The 22459-nt window shown below is 38.4% G+C and overlaps 1 protein-coding gene across 6 annotated transcripts in view; it reads left to right on the forward strand.

Moving 5' to 3' along the window:
* Positions 1-22459, forward strand: part of Lin7a (lin-7 cell polarity scaffold A) — a 140951-nt gene that overhangs the window by 32808 nt on the left and 85684 nt on the right. For 5 of the 6 annotated variants that reach the window (XM_042263478.2, XM_076553863.1, XM_042263481.2 and 2 more), the window contains one exon: positions 17220-17338. In XM_042263478.2, the coding sequence (XP_042119412.1) occupies positions 17220-17338 (119 nt within the window). Of the gene's footprint in view, positions 1-7691; positions 7806-17219; positions 17339-22459 lie in introns of those variants that run through there. The other variant, XM_076553865.1, reaches the window with a different exon arrangement.

Below are 22459 nucleotides of genomic sequence, written 5' to 3' on the forward strand. Positions count from 1 at the left end.
ATCCAATCTTGAAGATTTGAATAGGCACTCTGCTGAGAAAGACGCATGAGGACTAAGCATATGAGATGTTCAGCCGTTAGTGTTCAGGGAGAAAGCAAATTAAAATGGCACCTAGATATTCCTTTTCAAATTTTAAAGGCCTCATTTGTATGTATGAGCTTGAAGGGTGTAAACTTTACATTATTACTCTCATGAGTGTAGTATAAAAACGGCTCATCTCTCATGATCGAGCATTATTTCTAGTCTCAGCTCCTTAAGTCCTCTCTCTTGAGTAATTGTTTTCCATTTCATAATCAATGTTGATGTTCCCCTAAATATCTCTGTGTTCAGAACCTCAGGAAAATTATATTCTGTCCTTTGATATTAGTTTTTTAAAAGGTTAAATGTAAGGCTAGGGAGATAAAATATATCACAACTTTCTGATAGTAGCTCATTGTTGAAGGTGTGTTGAAGACATATTTACATTCTTAGATTCTCTGTAACACTATTGGCCATTACCAAAATATGGAGTCAACCTAACTGCCCATAAGATAAATGAATAAAGGAAATGTGGAAATATATTCTCTATATAGTATATCACTGTTCAGCTTTTAAGAAAAAAGGAATTCCTTTCACCTAACATGGATAAGTGCTGTGGAATGTCGTTCTGTATGCTGTGAATGTGTGTTGCTCTGATTGGTTGATAAATAAAATGTTGATTGGCCAGTAGCCAGGCAGGAAGTATAGGTGGGATAAGCAGACAAGGAGAATTCTGGGAAAAGGAAGGCTGAGTCAGGAGATGCCAGCCTGCCGTCCAGGGAGCAGCATGTAATGGCACACAGATAAAGCCACAGAAAAAGTGGCAACATACAGATGAACAGAAATGGGCTGAGTTTAAGTGTTAGAGCTAGTCAGTTGTGAGCCTGAGCTAATGACCAAGCAGTTATAAATAATACCAAGCCTCTGTGTGATTATTTTATAAGCAGGCCACGGGACTGCAGGGCCCAGGCAGGACCAGAGAAACTTCAAGCTACAGATAAGTGTGATGTAAAATGAAACAGGCACAGAAAGACAGTATTATATTATCCTATTGACATTTCAAAACTAAAACAAACTGAGCATACTGAAACAGAGAGTAGAATGGTCATTTCCAGGGGTTGGTTATATATTGCACACACAGTAGGTTAGAGAATACAGAGTATCAGAAGAGAGAAATAATAAACTCAAAAGACCTAGTGTACAAAATTATTGAAATTTTATTTAAATGTTCTCACCACAAAATTAGTGTGGGGTGTGAGGTATATGTTGATGGACTTTGTCAATAGGCCTGTAGTACACAAAGATATCAAACCTTCTGTTGTACATGAAAATATGTGCAAATATTTTGTCTATAAAAACGTGAATAGGGACTGGGTAAGTGGCTTGGTAAGTGTTTGAATCTCCAGCATCCACATTAAAAAAAATTGGTCATGGCCACGTGTGACTATTAACCTGGCACTGGGAAAGGAGACAAGCTCTCTGGCAGCTCTTCTAGCTAAAATGGCCAGTTTCCAGTTCATTGAGCAACATTGTCTCCAAGAAGTAAGACACAAGGCAACACCTACTCTCTCCTGCCCTGTGCATCCCTACACACCACACGAGTGTGTGGGTTAACACATACATACACCATATACATGTAAAACACTCACAAACACACACACATGAATAATAAGAATAAAGCACCTGGAGAGATGACTCAGTAGCTAAGACCACTTGCTCTTTTTACAGAGAGCTTGGGTTCAGTTCCCAGCATCCACATGGCAGCTCACAAGAGTCTGTAACTCCAGTTACAAGAGATCTGTCTGTCGTCCTCTCTGGCCTCCACAAGCACTATGCACTTGTGAATATATATATATATATATTAGATGTAACCAATTGTCTTATTAAATAAGAAATACAGAACCAATGTAAAAGAGAAAGCCGAGAGGTCAGAGCTCAGAGCTAAAATCTTACCTCCTGCAGTGCTCCTACCTCCCCGAAAGAGAGCTACTTCCTGTGTGTCTGTCTTTAAATAGTCTTTCTGTTCTGCCTTCTCATTGGTTGTAAACCCAACCACATGACTGCCTTGTCACTGTCTGTAAGTACCGCCCTCCAGGTCTTAAAGGCGTATGTCTCCATTGCTGGCTGTATCCCTGAACACACAGAGATCTACCTAGCTCTTCTACCAAGTGCTGGGATTAAAGGCGTGCGTCGTCGTCGTCGTCGTCGTCGTCGTCGTCGTCGTCGCCGTCGCCGCCGCTGCCACCACCACCACAACCACACTCTTGCTATGGCTCTAATAGCTCTGACCCCCGGGCAACTTTATTTATTAACATACAATGAAAATCACATTTCAGTACAAATAAAATAACAAATAAAATAACACACACACACACACACACACACACACACACATATATATATATATATATATATACTCATACACATACAATAAAAACAAATCTTTAAAAGGCTAGTGAGAATAAATGGACTAAAAATATAACTCAGAGTGAGTACTTGCCTAGCATATGAAAGGATCTGTGTCCCCTTCCCAACACTAGAAGAATAAATAAATAAATTGATGAATAAATAAATAATATGAAAATTATATTAAATGCACTTTAACATGAGGCTAAAATTATTCAATTAAATTATTTTGATTTATGCTATAAACTTTTACTTTGTTAAAAAAAAAAACTGATTGGTCCCAGTGATAATAACACAGACAAAAGAAACTAAAAGATGTAAATCTAGAAAAATATCTTGAGCATAAGATTGGGCTTCATGTTTACTCTATAAAACTCCCAGATGTTAGTTTATATTATAATTAGAAAATAAAGTACTTAAGGTACTCCAGTGAATTTTTATACTGTTTACAATTTATTTAATATTTCATAAAACTATGCTCATGGTTAAATACCATTTCATTACTTATTTGTTATTCCAAATGTGAAAGATTCCAAAGCAATTGCTTTTCTTCCTTCTCTGTTCCTAATGTTTGATTTACAAGAGAAACATCAATAGAAAGTTTGAAGAAGTAGCTCCAGGGAATCTAGAATAATGAGAAAAATCTCATTATTTTGTGATATTTTTACTTAGAAGTTTAAAATGCTTTTTTTTATGCTGCCTGATAATAACCAAGTGCTCGACAAGATGTCTATGCCACTCACTGTAACTGTGGAAACCACCCAGCTTTACTTTGCACTCTAATCATCATTTAAAGATGTAGATTGCACCATCCTAACCTGACTACACAATTCCCAAAGTAGCTAAGAGATTGGAAGGCGTTATGATAGAGTAGGGAGAGGGTGAAAGAGGAAACCTATTATTAAGTAGCTTGATAGCAGAATAATGTATCAAACTGTCAGTTCGGATAAAGATATTCATCCGTTTTCTAGTATCAGATGTACCTGAGGACAAAATAGTTGAATTTTTTGTTTTTTATAACAACCTTTCAGAAAACACCCAATTTCATTGTTCATCTCTGCAGCAACTTCTCATAAGATAAGAGAAGAGTGTGCTTCTCTTCCAGTTTCTGCGGCTCAGTGAAAGGGGAATTGGAATTTACCAATAATTACACATACAGTGCATACACACAGAGACACACACATACACATACACACATACACACACACACTCCAATATTGCCTCATGCTCAGGTAGAATCATTATACTATAGAAAGTATCTAGTTGTGTATTTACTAACTATTGAAAATAACACAACTGACTTATTTTTGTGCCTAGTATCTTAAGATGTCAGCTCATAAGCTAATTTTTACCACAAGGTCCTTGGGTAGGTAAGTTATAGAAGAAAAGGTAGAATACATAGATATCATTTAAACTTTAAAGGTAAAATGCACAGATCTCACTTCTGTCCCATGGAAAGTGTTCTGTTGTTTGTTTGTCTGTCTGTCTCTCTGTCTTACATAGAGCTGCATAAAGTCAGCTGACACCGTACAGGAACTGAGAATAAGGAGCAGAGTAAATAGACAACCAAGAAAGTTGGTCGTGTGTAGTTGAGATCTCGTATTGTTAACGTACCCATGTTGTTTTGATATTTTCTCATAGTTATACAGTGAACTTAACGAGTGGATACATCCATACTGTATTCATTTTTTAAAGTAATTCTTTGAGATAATACTAGAAACTTCCACACAAAAATATCTATTTACAAAATGTACTTTGGACCATGCAGTTCCAATTCACTGTTGACAGAGCTTAGGAAACGTAATTCCCTAAATGTTTCCATGAGTGCTAAAATGAATTGTGGTCTACCTTCTAGCCAAAGTCACTGATGCTCTAATTTGCAAGCAAAATTTGGCCATTAATGAAAGATGGATTCCAGTTCCTCGAATCTTATTTTATTCAGAATTTATATTTTGTAATCTCAATCTTGCCAAATATAACTTGACACAATGTCATTGCTAATAAGTAAGAGTGTTTATATGATATAAAGAATTTGGATCTAATACAATATTTTCTGTTTAGCAAACACTGTTAAGTGTCTTTAATTGTCATGATACACTATTGTATTCAATAACAAACATAAAAGTTAATTTTAAAAAAGAGTGTTCTGGTGTTCTCGAGCTGGGGAAATGACTCAGTGGTTAAGTGCTTTCTATATAAGCATGAGGACCTAAGTTTGAATCCCCAGTACTCTGTAAACATCAGGTGAGTGTGGTTGCCCTCTTGCAATTCCAGCTTTGGAAGGTAGACACAGAGGATTTCCCATAGCAACCTGACCATTGAGTCTTGACAAATCTGGTAGCTCTGAGTTTGATCTAGTGATCTTCCCTTATACTGCAAAAGCTATGAAGGATGAAGGTTAACCTTGGGAGCCTAAATACATGTGCACCCACCCACCCACATACAAATGTGCATACACATGAATACCATGCCCACACACATGAAATCCAAGAAAAGAAAAAAATTAAACACAATACAACAGGTGTTATATATAGTGTTCAGCATCAAAGAGAACAGTGATTTGTTCAACTTCTTTCTATTATGTTAAGACAAATTACCTTTTATCCAAATCAGTCCCGAGGGCTCTGAAAATGCAATCGTCAGGTATGCATTTGTGTGGATGCCAGCAAGGTCAGAAAGCAGAACACTGAAATAAACTGATTTCACTCTGATTAAGAATAAGATCTCACAGTGAAGGGCTGTAATCATGTAAAGACATGGATGCAAGATTAACTAGAAAACAGAGGGGGGAAATACAGAAGAAAAGGCAAGATACGAGATAAAATAAGAAAGGAAAACGCATGCAGAAGAGAGGGGAAGACTTTTAAACTCCTGGGTTCACAGGTGATGGTAAGCAAATCAAGTTTCAACTTTAGCTTCTTGAGAAAGAAAACTAAGGTGATTTTTGTTAAGTACAGGAAAAAAAAAAAGAACAAAATGAATACAGTTCCTAGAGAAAACGGGAACACAGTATTCATTACTCATTCCAACTACACTACAGCAATTGTTTAACAAAAAGGCTGTATCTAAAGCTTTGTGTACCTAAAGATTTGTTTATTGGGAAAGTAATCACTTCCAAGTGAAATAGATACCTTCCACTGCAGAGGATCTCTTAGCAACTATAGCTTTTCATTTTGTAGCATAAATTGTTCTCTTGGATGCAGTAGGTTTGGCAAACACTTTTGAGCAGCTTCAGCCAGGATTTGTCCTTATATAAATGCATGATTTAAATTTTCAGTGTTGTCAAACTTGTCTGTGCATGATGCAGTTCGGTGTTGAGCCAAACCCCACACAGAAGAGATCACCCAGTGTTTGACAATAAGTACGAAGTGGAATATTTTCAACAGCGAAATGAGGAACTGTTTTGTTTCATTTGAACCAGTTCTTCAAGAGGTGAACCAATTAGTCTGCATCGAAGAAACATGGCAAGTTGTTGGCAAATCAAAGCAATGACATTGTCAAATGAGGACACATTAATTGTCATTTCTCATTAGAAACTTGCCAATTGGCAGGATCTCCTTTTATATCACAGTAGAAGTACAAAGCTCCATTGACCACTGATTTTTTTCATGTGGGTACAAATGCTTGGCTACTGATGTCGGCTTCAGACATAGCTTTTTCATATATCAAAAAGGCAATCAGCTGGTGTTTCACATGCATTTATTAGAATGTATTCTTAATAGTAAATTCACCAATGAATATCTCTAGGGAATGCTGACTTAGGGGCAGATATAGTTGTGTTTAGGGGTTGCATTCAAACTTTAGTTGGTCAAGCATAGGAATATGTCTCTTAAAGCAAGACATCTAGTCATTTCACTGAAAGGACTTCCAATTCCAAGAACTTCATTCTCTAATTTTTACATTTCATCACCAGAAATAAAACAGGAAGTGAAAACTCACAGTAATCAGGGATAATGAGAAAATAAGTGTATTTCAAATGTAGATGATGTTCCAGGAACTTCACTAAAACTGCAATGTACTTATATTCTCATTTAGATCTCACGAAAACTATATAGAGTGAGCACTACCAGGTTATAACTTTTGGAGTTCTTGATTTTAGGTTCTTCATTGTATCCTTCAGCTGATTGATGAAATGATGAAATATTTTAGATAACCCCTTACCGACTTGAATCTCTATGACTGCAAAGAAGATAACAAGAATATCAACTTGAAAAGAACCTATCACCTTGATATCATCTGCACTCAAAACAATTTAGATTGCATGTTTGTTCTATCTTTCCATCTCGATACTTACAAAATTTGTTGACACCGTCTGCCTAGCCAGAATAATTAAGATATATCCACAAATTAAAATATCCAGAATAATCAATGTAACACTGATAAGGGATTTTACTGTTAACTAACACATCCTTTTCTGCTTAACAGGTGACCTTATCAGACAGCTATGGTAAACATCAGGACACTGATTCTTTTCATACCTACCTGTGCTTTATCTCCATGTCTTGCGACATGTCCTCACTGCCCGCTGCTCAGCTAAGCTTCTTCTATCTTTTGGCGAGGCTGCTGGAATGCCAGTCCTCCTAACTAATGTCCTCTATGCACACTTGTTCCACTATAAATAATCCTGCAGATGGCATCCACAGGAATGGTTATGAAGTTTGAATCAGACTGTGTTATTGTTTGGCCAAATGATTTCTAATAACTGTATACAACAACAACAAAACCCACTTCTGAAATCTTTGAACAAAATCTGAGTGCTTATTTATTTCTCAGACTTTGACCCTTATCCAGCAGGGTACCAGATCTGTTGCTCCCTGGCTTGTGAGAACCATTATTAAATATTTATCAATTTTGCAAGACAGTGATACCATATCAGTAGCTTTGAGTAGGATGTGATAGGATAATTTTACACAACAGAAATCAGTGAGTACTAGATGTCAAGGCTGTTTTGGATTTTGCGTGTTTGTTCAGGAGAGCTAGTTGTTAATCATCAACCACTATGTAACTGTTGGAATTGCTCTCTGCCTCAATTGCAAATTTCTACTGATGCTGTGCTGGCTAGTTTTTGTAAGCTTGACACAAGGTCAAGACTTACCTGAGGAGAAGGACTCTCGATTAAGGAGTCATTACAGCAGATTCTCCTGTGGGCATGTCCATGAGTCATTTTCTTTATTAATGATCAATATGGAAGGGCCCAGTTCACTGTGGGTGGCGCCAACCCTGACTAGGTGGTCTTTAGTGGTATGAAAGACAGTCTGAACAACCCACGGGGAGCAAGCCAGTAAAAAAGTTCTCTGCTTCAGTTCCTGCCTTGGCTTCCGTCAATGATGGAGTGTGCCCTGAAGCTGTAATAAACCCTTTCCACCCTGATGTCAGTTCTGGTCAGTATTCTTTTTTTTTTTTTTTTTTTTTTTTTTGGTTTTTTGAGTCAGGGTTTCTCTGTGTAGCTTTGCGCCTTTCCTGGAACTCGATTTGGAGACCAGGCTGGCCTTGAACTCACAGAGATCCTCCTGCCTCTGCCTCCTGAGTGCTGGGATTAAAGGCGTGCGCCACCACCGCCGCTCTGGTCAGTATTCTATCTATAGCCACCAAAACCAAGTAGGGCATTGACTTTCTAGCATGTATGCTTTGCTCCTGTCACTTTAGGACCCTTACTTATATTGTTGTTTTCATGAGTCTCCTTTTTTGAATGTTCACATTGCCCGGAATCTAAACAAGCAAATCCAAACAAGATTTTCCTAAAGAGGCTTTGCATGGCTACCTTGATCAAAAGGGGACCACTGCATGCCACGCAACTATTTTTTTCTATAATCTTAGCCCTGCAACTTAGAACAATGCTGCTGAGGTCACGTTCCTCTGCCCCAGGTAGCTTGCTTGCATTTGGCTTCAAACCACAGAGGAACAAACAGTAAAGCATATAGTTCTCTAACAGACAAGGACCATAAGGTCAGACAGTCAGATTGCAACAGCTGGGTAAAGACATCAACAGCAAAGGCCCCTCCCTACCTCTCCTGTTTCTGCATCCTTAGTGCCTGAGAGCCATCTTCAGGATCACACAATGGTTGTTTCAACTCTCGTTGCATTAACACACTTAGATGTCAAGAGAAATGGGAAAGAAGAAAGAAGGGACGATCAGACTTCTGACAGCATACATGGGCAGTCTGGCCCTTTCAAGGGCCCTTTTTGCCCTTCGTACTGAAAATAACTTGCTCAAAATTAAAATAGATTCTGGAGGGAGAAATTTGTTCATTTTCTGCTTTCATTGTGGATGGTGGCAAGGGATAAGTGACTTTGGAGCACATACTTCATATCTCTGTCATTGTATTTAATACATTTTTGCTGTCCTAGTAGATATTAGCTTAAAAGGACGAAGTTCCAATTTCAGATGAATTATGGACCAAAATCTACACGCCAATTGAGTTAGCCAAAAGTCATCATTAAGGACTGAAAGGTGACTCCATGAGTACTCTGGATAACTGGAAGCTTGTTCTGCTTGAGTTTCACCATTTCTTAAACTCTATGATTTTGTTGATATTGCTATTTTGTTTATAGCATTCCACTATTTTTAATGAAGTGTTTCCAAAATTTTTCCTATTACTATTATCAGTACTCAAGAGAGACTTGACCATTTTTCTCTACAATTCATTGCTATTACTATGAACAAATGCATTCTGAGATCAAGATTACTCATTATACCCAATTTATTTCATAAATAAAATAATGCCATATACATCATTTTTAAATTCTACTATTTATGGAATAATGACAAAATGATCTGCATAGATTCAGGACACATTCATTCTTTAAACTTAACTCTATTTTGCATCTATGTTTAATTATACCACAGTAGAAGCTCTAGGTACAAACATCTGGCTCCATATGGGCTATAAAGTCACATTTCAAATGTAGCCCAGATTTTAGAACCCTATTATTGCTTGATTCAATTTTCTATTTTTTCATTACCAGCTCTTGCCTTGGAGAACAAGCTTTATTCTCTGGATCTGAGTTTCTGCCTTTATACAATGAGTTTAATTGTAATTAAAATGGCAAGGACACATTGAGAGTCTATGCCAATAGTTCCCAATATGATTTTACATTACAGTACCTGGGAAAGTCTAAAGATTCCCAGATCATACACACGATCAATGAAATCAGAAATATATGTGAGTAGAATCCAAGCATTGGTGATTTTCAGTGCTCTCAGGTAATTCCAGTGGGCTGCCTAGCCTAATAACCACTCTCTTCTGTCATTTGAAAGCCCTCCAGGCGATCCTGTTGATCAATAACTACCACCTGAGAGAGGTACACCGGTAAATGCATAAGGGTTAATCTTCATTGAAAGAGGAAAAATTAAGAGCTCAGAGTCTGACCAAGAAAACCTGCAGAGCACAGAGCTATTGTGAAAGTACTGAATGTCAAAGAAGAAAAGCTGCTGAAAGTAATGTCGTATTGGAAATGGGAATAAAAGGCACAGGATTTAGCGTTTAACGTTGCTCGGAACCATATTCCAAACTAAATTTCCCATTTGCTAGTGAGTTACTTAAACCTTCCAAAACCCTGATGAGAACATTTGTAACACAGATATTTACCCCATTTACAATTATGTGTAAAGATAAAATGAGTTAAAAGTTCTAAAGATATCAACATACAATGGCCTTGTACTGCAGTTTTAGTGCCCCCTCCCCAGATTCGTGCTGAATGAATTGAAGTCGCAATGCTAATCAGTAAAAGCCTGGAGAGGTGATTAGATAAATAGAGGCCGTGCTTATTATGGATCCATACCATTAAACAGAGATTTGGCTGTGAATTCTCAATAATGTTACTCTAAGGATGAATTCTGACTCGTATGTGCTTGCCTACCCTTCTCCTACATTATCATGTATACAGTGTTCCTTGTTATCTGCACCATGCTCATGGACTCCCCAGCCTTTTGGTCTGTGAGAAAGAGATTTATTTTCTTTATAAGTGACCCAGTCTGTGAATTCGTGTTATAGCCACCGAGACCAGACTGACACAGGTTGGTATCCAGATGAGGAGTGATAGCAAAAACCCATATCAGAAAATGGAGGACAGCTTTTAAAACGGGTACTCAAGCAGAGAGTCTAGGAGAGTCTGGAAGAGGTTAGCAACAGGTTGTGTTCCTGTGAACAAAGTATGATGGGTGATTCTAATGAAAGACCAGAAGCAGGAAAAAAAATAGGGAAAGTTTATAACTTCTCAGAATTGCTTACTGTGGTCATGGTGAGAATATTGACAGAAATGCAGACAGTAAAGGCCACGAGGTCTCAGATCGAAATGAGAAAGAAGATGATGGAGACTCAAGCCTTTGCTTACTCATTCTGCTTACATGGCAGCAAAGAAGTTGCTGGAATTGTGCCCATGTCCTAAGGCTTTGTGGGATGTAGAACTTCATCGCGATGGACTAAAATATCCAGCAGTAACAAAATATCTAAGCAGCAGCTAGCACTCAGGCAGCTGCATCGCTGCTTTAAACTATATACCTCGTGAGATAGCAGATAAGTCACTTAAAGGTGGAAGACAGAGTTAAAAGGAAATTGGAAATCGGGGGGGTGGGGGGGTGGGGGAGATTTGTACAATCTGAAATTTATATGTGTAAAAGAAAGAATTTTGTTTGGAAAAGAATACTAATGGGATGGCCATGGCACCATTTGTTAAAGTGATTAATCTTGGTAAAAAAAAAAAAAAAAAGAGCCAAGTACTGATCAACAGAACAATGGGAGAGTCAAGGAACGCATAAGCCTGTAGACATAGCATTCTAATTTCTATGCCTCTATGTCCACCTTGCAAAATACCGAATTAAATTAAGTCTCCAGTTTTAAGATCTAATGTGTTTTTTTCTTATTACATTTTAGCCTCATTTGTACTTTGTCCTAATTATAAAATTAGTTTGGAATTTTACCTGTTTTGCCTGCTTCTACTTTTTGGTGTTCTAGTGTCTATTTCACGCCTGTCTTATCACAGTATTTTGAAAGTAGATCACGTTTTGATTTCATACGTCTCACCAATAAAGGGGATTGTTTCAGCTTGAGTCGTGAATTGCATGTCACCCATATCTGATTTAGATGAAAGTTTGAACTTTAAACTTCAGGGTTGTTGCTGGGATGAATTTAAGTGTTTGAAGCTCTTGAGATGGAAGGAATACATTGTGTATATCAGAGGCATCTAAATAGGAGAGAGGAACAGAAACAAAAAAATCAAAAGTAGAAATCAAAGTAGAAATTTAATTGCCATTTTAAGAATAATAGCAACCAGGGCATTTTGAGAGGGGATGAATCATGAGATCTCTACCTTTGTGGATGGGTTAATCATCAGCATTTTCTCATTGTTGTAGATGTGTTCTAGTTCTCTTGAGAGTGGCTCTGTTTCAGAAGCTAGCTCTGTCTTATTTATTTCCCACGTGATAGCTTCTGCTGCATCATGATGTGGTAAGGAAGCCCTCACCAGGTTGCAGCCCTTTGATCTTGGACTTCTCAGCCCTTAGAAACTGTGAGAAATAAATTGTTCTTTATAAATTAACCAATCTATGTTGCACGAATCCTAAAAGATCTTATACTAAAACCCAGAGCCAGAGATCAGGGTGAAAGCTGAAAGATCAGAGACATGAAGGAACAAGCCACTGGAGAAAGTTCTCACCTCGCCAACTCCACAAATCCTCTGACTGAAAGACTCTGAGTCCTCAGCTGAGAAGCTCTCTAGTTCTTGTATCTTCATGCCTTATATGCCTTTCTCTGCCCAGTCATTTCACTTCCTATCTCAACTTTACTAGTGCTGGAAATAATGGCCTGTGTGCCTCCCAAATACTGGAGTTAAAGGTGTGTGCCACCACTGCCTGGCTCTGTTTCCATCCCAGACTGCATCAATCTCATGTAGCCCATTGTGGCCTTGAACTCACAGAGATTCAGATGGATCTGGAGTGCTAGGATTAAGGGTGTGTGCCATCACTGCCTGACCTTTATGTTTAATCTAGTGGCTGGCTCTGACCTCTGATCTTAAGGGGAATTTTATTAGAGTACAACAAAAATCACATCTGTAGCATTCTCACATACCATCTGAAAATGGACTAACACTCCCAAATTGCAGATGTTCATTTAAAGTTTGCCATAACTTTTAAGAAAAGGGTGAATAGAATTGAAGATAAAAATGGGTATACAAGTGTGATTCCCAAGTGTCCTCTTTTCATGGAGGTGTGGCAATGCTAAGAGTCATTAAGGTGAAGGTTTCAGGAAGAAGAAAAAAATAACTATTGGGGATCTTCTTTATCTTGTGGTTGTTTGACAGTCTTTCTAGCCCTTATCTAGTACCCATCCTAATCTAAGATACACTAGCAGATTCAAGCTTTTTTGTTAGTGAACAATTTAGGTTTCATAAAATAAATACAGGGGAGTTCTCAGCAAGAACTACAAGAGAGCTCTAATAAATAAGGCATACTCTTCATTGTAGCAGTTTTAATTATTGAGCTGACTCGAGAGCTTCTTTGTCTTCCCTCCAGGATCCTGGTCTTGAAGGCTGTTTTATATAGAACCAGAATTCTGTATACAGGTCCAGGTCTCATGTCCAGTTATCAGTCACACCAGGATGGCTTGCACTGGAGGTCCCGGTTGTTTTCCACGTTTGGTTTTTAGAGTCCCTTTATCTTGCATCACCTTCCGTGTTTCCCAGGATTCATACTGCAGGACTCAGATGAACTTCTATCAGCAAGAAGGCTCAAGGCCCCATAGCCATTTCCTCAGATAGACATAGAAGGCAGGGGGATTATGATCCCCACTGCCCATGCAGCCAAGAAAGGCATGCTAGTCTCCCTTCCTCCCAGAACTTCCGGTCTCTACAACTATTCTTCGGGGACCTTCCGCCCTTGGCTAATGGAGCAGAAGCAAATGTTTTGTGATTCTGTCAAAAAAATGTATAAAAAGCCTCCTTGAAAATATGCGGTCTTCACCGAGGTAACCCCATGTAAGACCTGGGAAAGACTCAATGGTGCAATATAACAGAACCAATTTAAAGTTCAGTAAGCCATACTGGAGATGTGTCTAGCTTCTTTCAGGAATCTTTCTTAAACAGTATTTTTCTCATTCCTGAACGGCCCTAGAAATCATCTGGAAACTTAAAAGCGAGGAAGGGTGGCTACCACTCAGAGATTGGGGGTTCATTCGTCAGGATTCATATGCCATTTTTAAGGTATTAAAATGAAATGGTACTCAACATAATCACTTTAAACTCTGGGCTTTTATCAGTAATTCTGAGATGCCTTGAAAAATCCAATTTAGCATCCTTTTTATACACTATCTCAAAAAAATAATAGAATGCAAGGCTTTCAGGAATGTTAGGGATGAGAGAAACTAAGATTACTTTGTCCAAATTTATTACTTAGGAAATAATGAACCAGTATTTTCAAAGTGACTTTGAGTATTTCTTATAAATAAAACACCCGGGCCTCATTTTCACACCTTCTTAATCAACATCTTTCAAACGGGGATGATGGCTAGAAGTCTGCATCTCAGTCAGCTCTCTTAGTGATCTCAGGAACAATTATATTTGGAGCTATTAATCTGTCACAGATATTTTTTTTTTACTGCCCTGGATGCACAATATAATCCCACAGGGACTTTGAAACAATCATGTTCACTGGAGCAGTGGTATCTACCCTGGATGCATTTGAACCTCATGTCCAGATACCATGCAGTGCCAGTCACACTGGAATCCCTTGCATGTGATTGCACCAGGCATCTGTGTTTTTAAAGCTCCCTGGATGATGATAGTATACAGCTGTGATGGTTAATCTTCCCTGTCAACTTGACTCAATCTACAATCATCATAGAAATAAGCCTGGGTGTGTTTGAGGGTATTATTTACAGACGGTTCCAAGTGAAAAAAAGAAAAAAAAAATACCTTCTGGATGTGATTGGAGCCATCAATAGAAGGATCCCGGATTGAATAAAAAGAAGGAAGAAAGCGAAATACCAACATTCATGTCTCTATTTCCTGAGACTGCAGACCAATGGGTCCAGCTGTCTTATACTCCTGCACACCAGCCCACACATGGATGCACGTATGAGCACAGACACATACCCCACAAACATGGGAACACATAAGTAAGAAATGTGTCAACTCCCAGGGACAAAGGAGGAAGACAGGTGTGCAAATTGAGATAGAGGGAGAGTATGAACAGATATAACACATGAGTGAACAAAGAGTACTAAAAGGAACACAGGTGTCAGTGAAGACATCCTTGGAAGAGATATTTTTTGAGTTAGGTCTCCCCTACATGTACTAAAACATCCTCCAAATTATGCCTTCTGTCTACTTCATCTCTGGGTACATTCTCTCCTGTTTCATCTATAACTGTATTTAACTCCTTTCAGTTCCTTAAATGACCCATTCCCCTTAATTCAGCCCTCCATCTTCACTGATGCTGTTTGCCTAAAATATTCTTCACCTTTTTTCTGTCTTCACCACCACTACCTCAGAGTTTGCTTGGATGTCACTCCTCTCTGGCCTCCCACAGGATGAAATATGCCTTTGCCAATACACGCCTGGACCCTCTGTTGTGCACTGTTTAAAGAATATGTATCTTTGTGGCATATCTGGGACCCTAAGACAGCACATCCCACAAAAGCAGGAGAAAGGACTATCTCTTCTGTCATGTGTTTCTGTTCGCATACACACAGAAAAAGGTAGCAATACTAAAAGAATGGATTGCATGCCAATGGACAGGAAATGCTATAATGGTGTGACACTCTGTGGCTTGTTTTAGAAAGGAGGGAAAAAAAAAAACGGATTTCCAAAATACAGCCTGGGGGTGGCGGGGTTTAGTAATGGAGGAAATGAATTTGATTGCTAAAGCCTTCAATAAACCCCCAAACGACCTGCACTTTCTCCAGTGGGTCATGGAATGCCAGTGAAGTTTTACGTACAAGGGCATAAGAACTAGATTTGTCATTCAGGAGAGCTACCCTGGGAAGCAATGCAGTGGGTGGTCTGAAAAGAGAAAGACTAATTTAAAGGAGATCAGTCAGGATATGTTCCAGTACCACAGGTGAGAAATGACGAAGGCTTCCCTGAAATAATGGAGTGGAGAATACCATTCAGAAGGCACTTTTTAGACCGAATCTATAGCACTCGCTGACTAACCACATGTGGGAGTGAGTGTGAAAGATGATGCCACAGTCTAGCTTGGGAGTCAGGCTGCTCGGGGTCCTATTAATGGAAAGATACAATGCAGGAAGAAAAGAGCTGGTTTCAAGGAAAAAAAAAAATAATGAGGTCGGTTTTAAACATACTGAGTTCTTTGTGCCCATGGGGTCTCTGGGTAGAGTATTTCATGTGCTGGAAATGCATAACATCTCCGCTGGCATTTTATCAATTGTGGATGTGCCTGGTGTTGTCCAATTGACCGTGCCGTCTTCCAGTTTATGTACTACCAGACAGACTTTGGAAACTGACAGTGCCGCATTGATTTCATGATTTGTTTTACTTTGGGCTACAATTGGCAATCAAAATAACTGCTTCAGGGGGAGATTCTAAAATCCCTTCCCAGTATTTTGCTTCAGTTAGATACACACACCCATGCTAAGTTTGCCCAAATTCAGAAGTGTAACAATTTTTCCCATAGGTAACTGTGCTGTCATATATATTTTTTTCTCATTTGATGGTAAATTCCATGATTTCAGAAAGGAAATAGATTATTCTGGATAAGCTTTGTACTACATATAACAGAAATTTAAATTGATAGATGCATGGACATGGACGGATGGATGAACAAATGGATGGATGAATGGATTTGTAATTTTACTACAGTAATATGTAATATTTTCTGTAGCCAGTTGCCTAGGAATTGAAAGCTTAATATCCTACTGTTTAATGCCTAAGTGACTTTTCAGTGGGGTGCTGACTGTAGCAACTGTGTGGGAAGGAATCACTATAAATATTTTTAAATAGGCTTCCATCACATTATTTTCTCTTGGCAACGTGAAATAACCCAAGGATTTAAGCTTTTTTGCTGGCTATGGAAGATAACCTAAGTCTTGATACATTAACCTTAGATATTAATATTTGAGAACTCTCTTGATTGCTGCTCTAGAAGCTCTCTGTAGAAAAGGCTATGATCAGATTTCTGATTAGAAGGCAACATCGTAGAACATACAAGGAAGTTGGAGAATAAACTACGTCAGGTGGGCAGAAAACAGATGAGGAGGACCTAGAACAATGCAACAATGAACAGTGGTGAAATGGAGAAAGTCAGTCAAATCATTTTCTCCATCAAATACTTATAATTAACATCGTACCAGACTACGGGAGCTTTGGCAAACAAACCAGTAAAGTTTCTTCCTTGAAGAGTTTATAAACAAGAAACAAGCTGTACACCAGCCAAATCATCCTGCTAATAACTATAACGTTGCATCTATGATAAATGTCATATAAAAAGAAAAGGCAAACTCAAAAAAAGTTGTAATGGGCACACAGTATTTGAGAAACTGAATTAGAAAGATCTGGAATCCTTAGTGAGCTTAATGCTAAGAAATGCCTTCAAAGATATAAGTAAAAGCTTAATGTTTGGCAAGTTAAAGTGACCTTTGACTAGAAGATGAAACCAATAAGCTCCAAGTTATAACTGATTATATTATATTCAGTTATATTTTGATTCTACAATTAATTCCACCTGATTATCAGTGGGAATGGCATCATCACTCATTTGAAATGATGGCATTTTGCTGATATGATAGTTTATTCTCTGTCTCATGTAAATTGTTTATTTGTTTGTTTTTTCCTCCACTCAGATGTGGCAAGAGCAATCGAACTACTGGAAAAGCTACAAGAATCAGGAGAAGTACCTGTGCACAAGCTACAGTCTCTCAAAAAGGTGCTTCAGAGTGAGTTTTGTACAGCAATCCGAGAGGTAGGACACCAGATTTTTGACAACTACACTTGGCCATATGTCTTCTGGGTAGAAAACACGTTTTGCCATATAAACAGTTGAAATTGTTAAGCTTGGAAGTACATCTTTGCTTGCTGTTTTTAGCTCCTTGGACAGATGATAAAACATAATTTAGTCTGCTGAACGCTTAAATTAGACCCAGGCAGAAATTATACATTTATATAAAACCAAATGTTGATTTTATGATACCAGCACAGGATCTGCTTCCACAGGTGACTGTAGTGTGCTTTCTAAACTACTTAGCAGTCTCATGAAGCAACCTGGAAATTCAAGTACAAATAATCATAATTAATGAGGTGATTTCTTTGGGGTATACCTGAGTAAAACTTTCATAGTTAAATCTGAAAGAGTAACTTCCTACCAGTTGAAGTTATGGTTACTTAAATACAACGTCTAGTGTGATCGTGGAAAAAAAAATCTCCAAATAGGCTGGCAGGCCTTTGTAGCAAATCTGCATAATGCTTCCTAGCTAATCACTGTTTTTGTTAAGTGAGGTTAAAAACAAGTGTGTTCATGTGACAATTTAAATCTCATAAATTGGATTGTGGTAAAATTGACTTACTCAACTGATTAATTTAATTAGTCACAAGAAAATTTCCTTCAGATATAGAAGCTAACTCATTTATTTAGTAACCTACTATACCCTATCTGTCACTCACTAGATAAAAATCCATTAATCAGAACCCAGAGCATATAAATATAGCATAGCTTTTATTTTAAGAGTCACAGCTGATGGATCTTCTATTGGTCTCCTCCTCAAGGCCATGTGAAACCACTGAATACTGGGCAGAATTTGTTTTACCATAGAGCCCATGCCTCTGAAGGACAGATGCACCAGGCTTCCATCTTCTTTTGTAACTCTGCAAGTGATGATGCTGATTTATGGGTCACTGATATAGGCACAAAAGACCTACCTAGTTCACTGCGTCAGAGATGCACATACTCTGTTGATTTAAACCGTAGCCTCTGCAATGCATTTAGGGTTTAGACTTGGTGAGGGCTTGACTTAGACGGTTTGTGCTCAGTGTTTCTCAGACGAAGTTGTTCACTATTTGCTTTTCGTTTAATACTAAACATAGCTTAAATAAATAACTACAATTACATTTCTGAATTTTCAACCTGTGAGTTGATCAAAAGCTGGAAGGACTAGTTCTATGGCTGCCTTCACCTTAGTACAAAATAGTCTACGGTGCGAGAAACTCATGGACGCCTCTCATATAAACTCCTCTAAACTCATAGAAGCAGCAGCTAAGCTCTCCAGGCTCTTTTTTCCCCCCTTTGGATTGTGTGATCTCTTGAGAATTTGTAGCCAACTTTTCCTTTTTTAGAGATTAAATCATCTCTTCTGTGTCACAGCATTCTGATTTCTGCAGAAGGGACTCAAGGACAAGGCACGTAAAACATTTATCTCTGCTCAGTAACTATCTGGCTCACGATCAATTCCAAGTCTCTGTGGTCACAAAACTTGCACTCTTCATGAAAGAATATGGTGATAAATCAGCTTACAATAGAAAGTCAGAGAGTGATGATGCCATAGACAGGAGAAAACTGGATCAAAACGGTTGGAGCAAGACTATACCAATTTAGGAATGTCAGGGAAAAAAAAAAACTAATTGTATATTGAAAAAAGTCACACGCATCCTGAGGAGGATGGCATTTCAGACACAGCAAACAATGAATGCAAAACCTCAAAGGCAAGAATGGTCTCAAGACAAGAATGACTGCCCCGGAAGGCAGCAAGTCTTCACGGAGTGAGCAAGATTCATTCCCTAGAAGCAGCTGGAGAGCAGGTTCATAGGCCTTTCATAGAGAAAGCTTCATAGGCTGTATGAAAACACCGGACTTTCTTCTCTGTGAGGCTGTCTGGGAGATGTTTGACCAGACCTACTTTGCACTGGGAAAGGTCTCTCCGACTACGGCAAAAGCACAGACACTGCTACAAATGTGAAAGCCGGAGACCAGAAACAAAGTAATAAGGACATTGAGTGAGAGATGGAACAACGTGGCAGCAGTCCAGTCGCAGGAAGTTGTCAAATGCTTCATATATTTCTGAGATGAAAATGAACCGAGATTGTTGATGAATTGAATACACAGCATCTGAGCGATGGAAGTACCCATTGGTTCTTAGTCTGGGTCTTGACAATTGGACAGACATGCATGAAAATGTTATGATGAAGTACATTATTTTATGTAATCAACACATGCTAACACTCAAGAATACAAAAAGATGTTCATAAAAAAGAGAATGCAACTACCTGCATTGTATAAACCTGGACTGGTAGAAGTAATTTTATGTTCACACTAATGTACTTAGTCATAATTTTGTTCTTGGAGTCAGTACTTATCTTGTCTGGCAGTGATGTAGACTCAGTTGCACATCTACAGTCTGCAGTTATCATCATTATTATCTCTGCATTACATTATATGAGCTGTAGGAAGCTATGGCGAAATTGTAACACAACTTTAAAGAGCATTCCAATGAAAATGCCTTCAATGACAATGCATCATGAAATATGAGTATATGCTGCCAGATAGGTGGATCAAAAGCCAATAAAGAAATTGACTCTAGGAAGTCTCACAACGAATATCCAAAAGTGAAATAAGTTTGGGCCAAGAATGCTTTCATTCCTGGCCTCTGTATGGCTGGCAAGGAATAAGGAAATTTTGTTTTTCATTTAAATGATCTTAGGATTTTTGTTGTTAAGTTAACTCATTTTTTCCATAAATATTTGTTACCTGCCATTTAAACTCCATTACATTATAGCTAAAAGTGCAAAACCAGATGTAGGTCATACAACTGCCAATAACATATGATCAAAACAAGAAGGTAGGGTCAGCTTTTATAAATATTGCCTTATATAAATGCAACAATTATTATTGTATGAGGTAATTTCATATTTTGCTATACATGAAATTACTGAATCAACTCTTGGCATATATACAATGCATCCAGGGAAAGAGTTAGATGAAATTTCATGTGTTTTAGGCTAAAAAAATCAATGATGAGAAAATATTGAAAGTTTTCTTAACTATATTTCTGTAATCTGTAATACTGATGTCTGAAAACAATGCATGTTGGGATCAGTACTGAGGGAGGACTACCACCATATACAGCCAGCAAAAGTGTTGTTCTATCAGTAGAACATACAAACTAACATGCCAAGCCACACACAACATTCAACTTAGCACACTAAACTTAGTTGGTTTTTGTTGTTGTTGACAGATCTTGAAAGAACATGATTGTTGGTTAAACTGTACCCATTCTGTGACTGTAACCTCAGAGCAGGTGACCAAGAAATGGGCTAACATGTGATACTATGTGTCTATAATGTTACATCTATACAGACAGATAAGAGAGTATTCACATAGGAGTTTGAAGGAAAGATGAAGTCAAGATTGTATAGCACCGGCTATTTTTGTGATTTTTTTTTTTTAAGTAGCTACAGTGTGTTTTAGCTCTACACTGAATAGTTTGATAAAAGACTAAATTTTAAACTTGAAGCTCAAATTTAATGATTTCAGAATGATAATATTGATGAAATTATTAAGGCCACTCTACATAGTTAAATGGGAGGTTTATTTAGTGGCGTAATTTACAAATGAAGGGATTGGTAGGTTGTAGGTCTAGGGTCTAGGAAAGGCGTAGTGCAGTCCAGCAGTGTTCTCTGGAGGTCTCTGCTCAGTCTACCTCCATTGTCCAGGGTCCAGGGTCCAGGAACCAAGAGAGATGGCACATCCTGATCTCGGGTCTTCAGGGTTCTCCTTTGGCCCCGTCTTGTAGGCGTGACAGTTACCGAAGTCTCAATGGGGGTTGGAACTTCCAGGTCAAGGTTGGAATGGCTACCCACTACATGGCAATGTTTGACTTCAATGTAGCAGGTGATTACAAAGACACAGGCTTTCTCCCCTAATATTGCATGTTCTGTGTGTCAGATAAAGAAAGAAGTGTGTGAATAACCATATTTAAGAGACCATCAATCCGTAGTTCTGGGAGGTACTATATAGGCTACTAGAGAAAAATAATCATCTGTCTCACCCAGCTACAAACCCTGCAAACTGTAATAATGATTTGTCTGCAACATATGCCCACTGGCACAATTGTGGCATGGATGCTAGAGGAGTGATGAACCCCTTTTTCATTGCATTTAAGGCCCACCAAAGCTAGAACTCATACCTTATATCGTTAATAAGATCAAGAACCTGAGACAAAATAGATCACAGGACCTAGGGGGAAACCCAGTACTATTATTCTGCTAAATGAAAACAATATGTCTGAATGACATATTGCTGTACTCACAGATCCGTGCACCCTACAACCCTGAGCAGAGAAGATTGTGCTCGAAGTGGATGGCAATTAACACAGAGACCCGCAGCTGTTTGATGTAGAAGGAAACCACAGTTTGGGGACATCGCAGGGTTAGTGTGGATAATAACTCACCGAGACTGTGAGAGCATGCACCACTCAAGCCAGACAAAATCCCAGTACCAAAGCAGTGAAGTGGGCACAATGTGCTACTCCTAGTCAAGAAGCTATTCACAAATGATAGCTACTGAGAATTGAAAAGAATCAGTTTTCTTCAGTGGAGTTGCACTAGGTGTACCAGTTGGTCTCCAGGGCAGGCTGGCACAAACAGAACTCCAGGAGTCTCAGCGGCCTTTTCTCTTTGTTTTTGATTTTGCTTTAAGAGAGAGAAAGAACACGAAGTTGGGAGAAGGTAATCTGGCAAAAAAAGAGTATGATAAAAAAAATATACTGTATTAAATTCTCAAATAAAAGAATAATAGAAACTAAACCATTAGCAGGGAGAGGGAGGAAACATTCAATTTCAGTAACTGAATATAAAGAAATTATTTTCATAGGAAAAGTAATCAAAAAACTTAACTAGTAATTTGGTCACTGTGACCATCTTCCAAGTGGTAAAGCATTCAAGCTTCCCACTCCCCAGGATCATGTACTCCTCCAGACCTGAGTGTGACACACTGCCAGGAATGGATGCTGGGAAAAATGGTCTCCAGTACTTACTACTGTAATACGCATGTTTGAACCAAAAATATAGAATAAAATTATATAGACACCCCAAT

Source organism: Peromyscus maniculatus, chromosome 18 (genome assembly GCF_049852395.1).
Source record: "Peromyscus maniculatus bairdii isolate BWxNUB_F1_BW_parent chromosome 18, HU_Pman_BW_mat_3.1, whole genome shotgun sequence".
Classification (NCBI taxonomy): domain Eukaryota; kingdom Metazoa; phylum Chordata; class Mammalia; order Rodentia; family Cricetidae; genus Peromyscus; species Peromyscus maniculatus.